We start from the raw sequence: 11,839 nt of genomic DNA on the forward strand, positions 1-11,839 counted from the left end.
TTCTAAATTTCCTACTGTAAATATATTAAAACTTAATTTTTGATTGATTTGACATTGATTCAGACATTGATTTTTTTGCACCCTCAGATTCCAGATATTCCAATAGTTGTATCTCGGCCAAATATTGTCCTATCATAAAAAAACCATACATCAATGGAAAGCTTATTTATTCAATTTCAAAAAATTGACCCTTATGACTGGTTTTGTGGTCCAGGGTCACATATATACTTTCTCACTCCAAACTGAGCAAAAAAAACCCCGATTATTTAAAATTAGACTTGGAGTAAACTAATTCAAAATATTCTAATATTCCAATTGTTCCTATAGGTTTCATAAATACCACAACCTTTGAAATATGGTAATATTAAAAAAAAAATCTAACTCTATAGATTACACATTACTCACAACAAATGGACAAATGTATACTTTTCCTTTCTAAAGGAAAATGTGCCAAGTTCTGAACCACAGAATCTTCTTTGACACTTGACATGCAAGACTATTCTCATACTGTGTGTAGTGTGAGATCTTCACAGCATCACAGCCTCGGCACAAGCTCCATTTCATGCCCGGGGTCCTTATTTATCCTGTCGGGTTTATTAAGGGATAAGGATTGTACAAATGCCTTACAAATCATTCAGTGAAGAGTATTTTTACATGCTCATCCTTGTTTTTATGAAAAAGGAACACAAGTTCCTTTTTCATAAAAAAAAGGATGTAGGATATGTTTTTATATGAAACTGCTGACAACAGCTCACCAGTTTGGACCTGTCACCCTGCAGGTCATGTTCAGTCTCAGCCAAACAGTTATATGACATATGGGAGAAAGATAGAAAAGCTGAAGTTTTAAGGCTGCTGACTTGCCATCCTACAGTATATGCCCTTTTTGACATTGGCAATGACAAATTACTATTGCAGAAACTTTAAATGGAGATTCACTGTTTTACAAACCCCAATGGGCAATAGTAATGAAATAAAACAGAGGAAATGAAATTAGAGTTAAAAATATGACCAAGTGGCTTTGCAGAACACATTCACGAGAATATAAATAACATGACTGCATGGCTGTTTACAAAAATGTTGACTTCAGCAATGCATTAAGTGAAAGCTGCTTTGGATAAAAGTGCCTACCAAAAGCAACAATGTAAATTAAACAAGCCGTGTTTCAGAGGCCACTAATGACAACAGTAGATTATAGAACGAGTCTGTAACTCTGAAGTCACTAAAAGATTGTGACCAGACTTCAAGTAAGAGAATTTCTGTTACGAGTGAGATTTGACAGAAATGCAATTTTACATCTAAATAAAAAAAAGATAGCACAGAGAATTTTTACATTTATAGCATTCAAATTTGGCCATTGAACCTGTAGTTTAGATCTGCCTCATGTTGAAAAAAACAACAACTTCTAATTACGCACACCCTAGCTAGGGTACCAAAACCCTAAGTATATCACAATCAAATAATGATGACCTGTTGAATGTTGGCCTTCCACCTGAGCAAGGGATGACCGATCCAAAAACGTTCATCAGACAAGACAAATGCAGCTGTCTTGACAACATAATTTCAACACTCTGCTTACTTAAGAGGATACATTTGATTAATTATTACTAATGCTTTTACAAGCACTAAATACATATCCTATTCAAAACATTAAGGATTGTATGTGTATTTTGGGGCAGCTGGGTTTTTGGGCACATACTGCCACCTGCTGTCTACTGTATGTGCTCACAAACTTTCATTTGCCCAGGTTTACTGAATATTTGAATATTTGTTTTAGTGTGCTGTAATGCCAGAGCAGCCTTATGAGCATACAATATTGTGCACAAATTCACAAAGTGTCAACTTTACTAGAAATGTTACAGACAAAACAAAACAGTGTTGCTGTCAAAACCATTTATTAATTATAAAAATAAATTCTAAACAATACATTTTATAGAAGGATTTCTGTTTCTGTTCATTTGTTCAGCTTAAGCCAGTTTTAGACCGATCTGATGGTGTCCACATTATGATGACTTTTTTGTGTTCCTGCAAGAGACAATTAAATAAAACCCTTAGGAGAGGATTCTCAAGTTTGAACTTTAGCTCATTCATATTTACCAGTATATTCAGCATATGGAGACATATGACACTGCACATTACAAAACTTTACACTGGGTCAGTAATATACTTGCAGTTTAGTCATTCACTATAGCCACTTTAAGTCTTGTGCTCATGTGCCATTGCCAAGAAACATTAATGTAAGTGTGTGTAATGCTGAACTCACTGGATATGCACGATAGCGTTCTGAACCCATAGATCATCAGGGTTTGCACAGATCTGTCTGTTCTTCACCGTAGTAAAACTACAGGAGAGAGAATATTCTAGATTAAATATTACAGATATTACAGATTGTTCTCTTACATAAACATTAATGCAAAATGTTAATCTATTTAAGACAAAACCAGTGCTGCTCCTCACATGACAGCCTCTATGTTGCAGGTCATGGTGGTGTCCTGTCGGGTGAAGTCTTTCAGTCGGAGGACAGGAAAAGGCAGTGATGAATATTTGGTACAGCACCTCACTGGACCTTAACACATGACAGACTCTCAGTTTATGTGGTTTTATGACACTTGATCAACTATCCTGACCCATAGCTTTATTCAAAAATTCATTAATTTGCTCATTTTCCTGGTAATAAACTTGGCATTGTATACTATTAATATAGTTGACTCTGTGAAAAATTGTTTCTCTATTTTAAGTCGTTTTGGACAAAAGCACCTGCTATATGCATAAATATAAATATAAACTTTTTTTTATAAAACAATGTCTTTGAATCTCCTTGGTAACTTGTATTTCAATTTAATTAATGGCATCTTGGAGTCATGATATAAATAAATAATATATATAAATAATAGAAATAGAAATAGAAATAATAAAAATAAATAAATTGTCCAACTAATCATTTTGAGTTAAAGATCTAAATAATTATTCTTTAAAATTTCTATTTTTTTTCCTCCACAAAAATGTAGGTCTTATTAACATAAACAAACTAATAAACATAATGTGACGCATATTTTTCATACATTAATTAGCAAGAAATAGTTAAGATGCACTCAAAAAGTCATGCAATAGTTATATTATTAACTATCAGCATAGGCTTGATTTTCATATTTTCAAAATTAATTTATTACAATTGTTTAGAATCAATATGAATCTGTTCAGTTAAAAAGTATGAACGGTTAAAATCTGGCTAGATGTGGAATAAGAAATATTAAATTAGTTCAAATGAAACAAATTGGATTTATTGATGATAAATATATAAACCTGGTTATTGTGTATTTAGTTTTAGCACATTCATATTATTAGTACTATTACAGAAATCAAAACCATATCATGTCAGTGATGCTCAAATAAGTTGTCAGATTTTTTTAGATAAACAGTTACATTCAATTTGCCACTGAGTTAAGACATAAATCTATCATATCAGTTAAGTCATCAAATCAACTGCAAAATTCCTGATTATTAAACATTGCAGCGTCTCAGCTGTATGGCGGATGTAACCGTCCAAATTCTAAATGATTAAAAATGCATGTGGTTACATTTCAAGAGCAGCTTTGTGAACTCAAAGCACTGAGCAACACTTGAAACCAAAGAGATTGTCTGAGAAAAGTCGGTTTTACTTACTGCTTTGACTCAAGTTGACCCAGACACACAGCAACAGCAGCAGCGCAGATGACGTCAGGACGAGTCTGTTCATCATGGGAGGGGAAACAAGCCACTTATGGGTGAAAAAGAAAAATGAAATTGATCAAAAGTATTCAACAAGTTAATGACAGTTGTGCAGACAGCAGCAGCAGTGTTGAGGATGGTGATGATGAAGATGTAGAGCTCTCAGTCCACGTTATCTGGCATCCCCAAAAGCTACATTATATAGCTGTTCATGAGGGGAATTTGTGGACCACACAGCAGCGTCACTGAGGGGTGGAAGACAGGGGGAAAATCAGGGTGTCTTGGGTTAAATATTAGTAGGTCAGCTAAATTTGAGTACTAAAATGGGATATTCCATTCCTCTCACTATCATGGGTACTATAATTAGAAAATCGATCCCAATTTGTGATACGATCACAAGTGTGTAATCACCGAAATTACTGGTTTAGACACAAAACATTATTTAAGATATATGTAAAAACACAAAAACAAATAAAAGACAACCAACAAACAATTGCCTAATTTTAATACTGAAAAATGGGAATAGATTATCTTTAAATCATAAAAAAGTTAGTTAAGGTTAAAAAAGTGTAGCTGGGTAAACATGTAGATGAACCTTTTTCCTCAACATGAGATTTTATGTTAAACTGTACAGTATTAATGTACAGTATAAGATGAGCTGTATATTTTAGGTGTCATGACTGATCTTCATTAAAAAAAAATTGGACAATTAAAAAAAAAACTGAGATCTTAGAACAATAATGAAGAACAATGTACCCACATAATGTATAAATGTTTATTTATTGCAAGAAAAAAATGGGGGCAAACAAAAACTTAAATAGGTCAAAATTGTACATATACTGTATATGTATATATATATACGTGTGTGTGTGTTTATGTGTGTGTGTGTGTGTGCGTGTGTGTATGTGTGGGTGTGAGTGTGTGTGTGTGCGTGTGTGAGTGTGCGTGCGTGTGTATATGTGTGTGAGTGTGTGTGAGAGTGTGTGTGTGTGCGTGCGTGTGTATATGTGTGTGTGTGACTCTGGACCACAAAACCAGTCATAAGGGTCAATTTTTTAAAATTGAGATTTATACACAATCTCAAAGCTACATAAATAAGCTTTCCACTGTTGTATGGTTTGTTATGATAGGGCATTATTTGGCCGAGGTACAACTATTTGAAAATCTGGAATCTGAGGGTGCAAAAAAATCTAAATAGGGAAAATCACCTTTAAAGTTGTCCAAATGAAGTTCTTAGCAATGCATATTACTAATCAAAAATTAAGTTTTGATGTATTTACAGTAGGAAATTGACAAAATATATTTATGGAACATGATCTTTACTTAATGTCTTAATGATTTTTGGCATAAAAGAAAAATCAATAATTTTGACCCATACAATGTATTTTTGGCTATTGCTACAAATATACACGTGCTACTTAAGACTGGTTTTGTGGTCCAGGGTCACACATTTATATACATACACACCCACACAAATAAAAGTCTTGTCCATAAAAGAGCAGATAGTTTTAACTTTGTATTTTGTGAATACAAAATTTGAATTCCAAATTGTCCAAATTCGTTTCCAATTTTATTCTAGACAAAGTCATGCAAATGTTCATTAAACATTCAATAGTAAGCACAGCTAAGACTCCAATACTGTAGCTGAATTTTTCATAAACTATTTTCTTTTTCAAGTGAGCATTTTTGCAATTTTTCCAAGATGAATATGTGATAGAGATGTCTGTGATGGCACATGAGTTACTTGAGTTAAATATAATTTCTACGCATCTACTTTCAAGACAAATAATTTAAATAAAATGAACATCTAGTCAAACATTTAGACTAACATTCAGCAGTCAAAGGCATCCGCCTTTCCTGGAAATCGAACACTCATCGAATTCTCTTATCACAGCTTCAGATCAGATGGCAGTCTTTGATGTAAAAAAACAAAACAAAAAACAATATTATAATCAACCTGATATGACTTAAACCTTACTCTAATTCTAATCCAGACACTCCTCCGTTTTAAAAGATCATAAGTCTGTTTCATAGAAATTAAACTCAAAATGTCAAGCAGCATGACACCTCTCTAAACCTGGAGGTGTAAATGAAAGAATCTGAAAATGTTTTAGTAAAACCAACACAGAGAGAAATGCTATAAAATTGGTGTCTAAAGTCAAGCAGGAAGACTAAAGCGAAGGCTGTGGGTTTGAAGGGAAGTGATTCATTGCTAAAGGAGCCACTGTTAGGCTTTGTTCTCACTCTTATGACCTATTTCATCCTTTGATTTTAGGACATGAGTTACATAAACATTATGACCTAGAAAATATATGTAATTCTACACACCCACAAGAAACCACACGTTAGCATGTGGAAATGAGGACGCCGCTGAGCATGTGGGTAGTTCAGATCTATCCATTTGTGTGCGTGTGTGTGGTTTTATCTATCAAAAATGTTATAGAATCATAAAACACAATATAATCATAATTCAATAATGCATTCATTCTATAATCAAAAGATTAAGGTTTGAGTGCTTGTCCTGGTGGACATTCCCAGTTCCTGGTTTCAAAAGTCCCATGCCAAATGCACCATGTCCCTTTTTAGCAAATCATTATCTGATCTGGCAATTCCAAGTGGTTTTATAGTATGTAAAATATTCCATGTGTCGAAGTGAATTTAAGAACAAATTCAAATGTTGTTCAATCTCACTTTAAATAGTAAAAGTTTTTTTATGCAATGGTAATTTTAAAGGTTCACCCCCAAAAAAAAAATCCTGAAAATGTACTCATCCTCAGGCCATCAAAGACTTAGATGAGTTTATTTCTTCATCAGAACAGATTTGGAGGAATTTAGCATTTAGCATCTGTTCTGATGAAGAAATAAACTCTACATCTAGAATGGCCTGAGGATGAGTACATTTTTAGCAAAATTTCATTTTTGTGTTAATTATTCTTTTAATAAATTAATTAACTATTCTTATAATAACTAATAATTGTTTTTCATTAAAAAATTATTAAAAATATTGAAAAGTGCAAAGATAAGTTCACTGCAAGTTGCAACTGCCATAACATTTTATTTCAGCAAAGTTGTTAATTTTAGTGTGGGTCAAAATTATTTTAAAAGCAGATAAGCAAACAGTTAAAATATTATATTACTTAAACCTTTAAAAACTTGAAACTTAAAGGATAAGTTCAATTCCAGAATGAAAATTCTGTTATCAATTACTCACCCTCCACTTGTTCCAACCCTGTATGAGTTTCTTTCTTCTGTTGACCATTGACTTCCATAGTAGGGGGAAAAAATACTACGGAAGTCAACGGTGCCCATTAACTGTTCGGATACTAACATTTTTCAAGATATCATCTTTTGTGTTCAACAGAAGAAAGAAACTCATACAGGTTTGGAACAAGTGGAGGGTGAGTAAATGTGAGTAAATTTTCATTCTGGAAGTGAACTTATCCTTTAAAATATTGTATTACATTATATATTCCTAATGTGCTGCTCACAGTACACTGCATGTGTATAGTAAGCTTATTTGTAAAGAATAAAATCTGAATGCGTTTGCCTCCAAAAATTGAGCATGGAGATACTTGTTAGTTTATTTGCCAGATATTCACCAACAAAAAACATCTCAACTCAGTTATTGTCACTGCAGCAATTTTAAACACCCATAACGTTTTAGCGTTCCTGTAGCTCAAAGAGTAGGGTTTCCCAGCCAAAGCATGAACTGATCAAATGTATACGCAGAATGCAATATAACTCACATTGAATAGAAGCATCTGCCAAATGCATAAATGTAAAGTTAAAACACTTAACACAAAACAACATACAGAATATACTATAAGACAATATAATATAATATAATCAACAGTAATGACAATACAGTCAAAGTATAGAAGTATTAAACTATGTCACCCACCCTTTGGTGTTTTCATTCATCTAATTTAGTATTACAGCTATTTATGTCATAGCATTCTTTAGCAAATTTTTGGTTCAGAATTTTTCCTTTGTTCTAATGACCTTCAATTTGTACCTAAGGCCTCCTGGAGTTTCCAACATTGTTTCTATTAATTTACCAGTAGGAAACAATTCAAATATGTTGATGGTTCACTCTCTCTTTCAGGGAAGTAAACATTAAAACTCTGTGCTTTCCCTCAAGCTTACTTTTCCTCTGTATTCTTCCTTGTTGCACCTGTTTGACTGACAGGTCAGATAAGATCTCACTGTGGCTAAATTTGTTTGGTTTGTACACATGTACTTCTGTTTACGTATGCATGGAAAACCCTGACTCGGGTGTTTCCACGTCCACCCTATAAAAAAAGCTAGAGTCTCATTGCACGCTCTCACAATTGGCACATTTCTTTTCTGACTCTGAGAATCTCACACACACAGACACACAGACGATGACTCGAATTTCAGCTACCGTGATCGTACTTATGGTTGCAGCTCTTAGTGTACTACGTACAGATGCCTCTGCTTTGTGTAAGTACATTTCTTTATTTCTTTCCAAAACTGTTTTGATAATAAAGCTATTTGCACATTCATTGATGAATTTTTAGTTTTCTTTCCATTACTGTAATAAGTGTTTTGTTTCTCAGAGACACTGTTATGTGGAAAATGTTTTTAAAATCTGAGGTTCATAATGTGAAGATATTTTTCTAATGTCTAAATAAAGTTACAAAAAAAACTAAACTTTAATTGTGCTTACAGCATGTTGCAGGAAATATACCAAAGGAATAATATCAATGGCATTTATCAAAGGATATTCCATTCAGACCATGACAAGAAACTGCCACATTGATGCTGTCATGTAAGAATAAGATGCCTTCTACATATATGGTGCATTATGTATTGATTGACTATATGTGTTATGATTGATTCCTGGAGAGAAAAGAAACTAACCAAAACTTACCTTACAGATTCCACACATACAGAGGCAAGAACATTTGCACAGACCCCACCAAAGCCTGGGTGATGGAAAATATCCGTAAGCTGAGGTAAGCTTGCAGATATGTGATTGCTGTGGATAAATAAAAACAAATGAACACAGATGAACTGAACAGCCTTGAAATGAAAGCTAATGACTCTGTTATCTCTTTTCTGTTCTTTAGGGAGAAAGTGCAAGTAATCAGCAGAAAACATTCAAGGGTCTAATTGTACAACTACTGTGCCTAAACAGATGTTACTACAAGAATAATTCTTCATGGAGGAGGATCTATTTCTTTATGAAATTTGCATATTTAATCTGCATATTTGTATATGCATGTTATTTTATATGGTTTGTTTGTTTGCTTTTTTAATTCAATGCATTAAAATAAATTTTCTATGTAAAGAGAAAACTTGCCTTTTGTACTGAAATTATGTTTGTATACCTCAAACTTAATTCAATGAATAAAATTGAATAATAATAACAATAATAGTGTGTACATATACACACACACACACATACATATACACACACACATTGGGAGAACTTGCACAATTGGTGGCTGACTAAATACTTTTTTTCCCCACTGTATATATATATACACACACACACATATATATACACATATACATATATATAAAACAGAAAATTAATGTAATTAAATGTAACAAACTTGCATATAATAATTATTCATATTTCACACACACGCACACACGCACACACACATACATAGCCTATATATCTGAACAATAATACAAATAATTAAAAAAAAGAATCATTATAGAATATATATTTATATACAAATACGATGGGTTTCAAAACAATATCAGTAAAATAACTGCACATTAGAAGATGTAGAGCACAGCTTTAATTTGAGTTAAAGTTGTGCTTAATGATTAACTACTTACCGTGTGATGCACATAAAGTGCATAGACTGAAAGAACAGAGACATTTTCTGTGATAGAATAAAATGAGGTGAGTTGAATACTTTAATGTGATTGGTCAGAGAACGAGCCAGAGTTCATAAGATGCCAGAAAGGCTTTAGGACAGAAATTCCCCATAGGCTACTTGCTTCAGCTCTGGGAAATTACCTTAATGATGTCACCTATGAGAGAGGACTGGAATGCAGAATAACGTCTCTGTGGTTTAAATTAACATACCTTGAAAGACATCTGTCAAATTAATACTCATTGACACATGCATTGTTTTTCTCATGTGTGGCGAGCTTCACCCAATAATTACCATCTGCAGAGCCATCCTGTGTGTCACAGCGGTGTCAGGAGGACAGCAGCATCAGGCCAGCGCTCTCAGGCCGGAGGGTAGGGAAGAATACAGCCTTTTATATATACAGACACTTCATTTCCGGCGATATCGTTGACATAATTGCAAAGATATTATTTAAACTGAGCTGGATGTTGACATCACTGAATTCAATGATGAACTGTCTTTAATTGAAAAATGAGTGTTTACTATTGTCATTTTGCATTATTGACACTATTTTCCTAATTAATGCTGTTCAGTTGCTTTGACACAATCTGTATTGTTAAAAGCGCTATATAAATAATGGTGACTTGACTTGACTTGAACTTTTTAAGAAGAGGTCAAGTGCTGGGTTGGGGTTAGGCATTCATTATGGTGGAGTTTATAGTTGTAGTGAAGTAAAAAAAAAGATAAAATACCCCTAAGATCCACATGGTGTCACCCTAAACCAGCGACTGTAGCCTCATCCTTAGCATATGAGAGATCAATAATAACAACAAATCTATAATAAACACAGTTGTTACTTTAATATACTCTCTCTATAACTGCACAGTTTATTAGGTATTTCTTACTTACTTTCTCAATATGAATGGCTCCTGAGTATACAAATAGATGCAAGGTGCTCAAAATGATAGCCTAAATAAACAGATAAAAGGAAAAGAAGATCTGATTATGAGGGGAAAGTCTAGCAGATTTTGCCTACTGTAAAAAAAAAAGAAAAAAAAGAAAGAACGAGGAAGAAAGACATAATTCCCTGCAAATTGACCGGACCGGAGTAAATCATACTGTTTGTGTTTAGAAACAACAACTGGTGCAGCCAAAATATAAATGTTAGCCTTAAAAGGGATAGTTCACCCACAAATACAAATTTTGTCATCATTTATACTCACCCTCGTGATGATCTAAACCCTTATGCTTGTATTTCTTCTGTGGAACATAAACGAAGAAAACTGGAAGATTACACTGAATGGCTACTGAAGCTTTCAAACTTACAAATGAACACAAAAGTATAATTTTTTAATCCCTTTCAGAAGGAGAACACCCAACACTCATTGAGAAGACAGTTTCATATAGTATTAAAAACATCTTGAAGTTGTATTCTGATGTCTGATGTAGGACTTGCAAACAGCCGAAGCATTTCAATTATTTTAATGGAATAATTTTCCGAATACAGATAGAGAAAAACTACAAAATTCTTTTAATTTCCCACTTTTTCATAAGTATCTCTTTGGCATTTCAGAGCACTGAACACAGTAAAGATGAAGAACACATTATTTACTCTTTTTAGGGACCACTCTCTATTTTACAGCATCCCCCAAATGAATTTTTGGCTGCTTCTAGGGACAATTTTTAAGCCATTTTGTCCCCAAAATTACAACCACACACTTCCTGCAGCTGAGTGGTTTAATTACTAGCCATGCTCTCCAGTCAAGCCATGCCTGGCAATGACACCATTGCCTCGGTCCTCTCTGCACTGCTGCACACACAGAGGACTTCCTGCTGAATAATGGAGAAATACACATTCCTAAACACCCACACACACAAACAGGAACTCGGCAACAAAACAGCTCCACTGCCCAGCTCTAATCTTTCCTTTTATGCAATCACACGCTGAACGGCAAACTTCCCCCGGCACATGAACTCATACACGTATGAATGTCTGATTGCTGTTCATATTAGCCAAAAGTCTTTAGATAATGAGCTAAGATCACAATTTCAGAGTTTCAATGTTGAAATCTTGGGTCACGCACTGTGACTAAAGCATATTGCTTATTTAAAAAAAAAAAAGGGATTGGCCTAAGCAATGCAATGTGTCCTGCTTTCCTGAAATAAATAAATAAAGCTGCCCTTGTCAAGCTATTTAATGGGACCTTTAAAGAATACACTAGCACTGAGAATAACTCAGACAGACAGTGTCGTTCTGCATTATGTTTGATTATTTCATCTACAGCTCCAGGCTAGGA

The 11,839-nt window shown here is 33.8% G+C and overlaps 2 protein-coding genes across 2 annotated transcripts; one reads left to right on the forward strand and one right to left on the reverse strand.

The window, feature by feature from the left end:
- Positions 1-1,882: 1,882 nt before the first annotated feature.
- On the reverse strand, positions 1,883-3,876 carry LOC107557865 (monocyte chemotactic protein 1B-like). The gene is made up of 4 exons (XM_016241430.1): positions 3,661-3,876; positions 2,455-2,563; positions 2,261-2,338; positions 1,883-2,022 (listed from the first exon to the last, which is right to left on the reverse strand). The coding sequence occupies exons 1-4, from the start codon at positions 3,734-3,736 to the stop codon at positions 2,001-2,003; spliced, it is 285 nt and encodes a 94-aa protein (XP_016096916.1). The 5' UTR covers positions 3,737-3,876; the 3' UTR covers positions 1,883-2,000.
- Positions 3,877-8,043: 4,167 nt separating this feature from the next.
- On the forward strand, positions 8,044-8,962 carry ccl20a.3 (chemokine (C-C motif) ligand 20a, duplicate 3). Its single transcript, XM_016241432.1, has 4 exons — positions 8,044-8,169; positions 8,398-8,497; positions 8,607-8,684; positions 8,799-8,962. The coding sequence occupies exons 1-4, from the start codon at positions 8,091-8,093 to the stop codon at positions 8,839-8,841; spliced, it is 300 nt and encodes a 99-aa protein (XP_016096918.1). The 5' UTR covers positions 8,044-8,090; the 3' UTR covers positions 8,842-8,962.
- Positions 8,963-11,839: the final 2,877 nt, after the last annotated feature.

The sequence above is a fragment of the Sinocyclocheilus grahami genome, unplaced genomic scaffold, assembly GCF_001515645.1.
Source record: "Sinocyclocheilus grahami isolate Dianchi unplaced genomic scaffold, SAMN03320097.WGS_v1.1 scaffold622.1, whole genome shotgun sequence".
In the NCBI taxonomy this organism is placed as follows: Eukaryota; Metazoa; Chordata; class Actinopteri; order Cypriniformes; family Cyprinidae; genus Sinocyclocheilus; species Sinocyclocheilus grahami.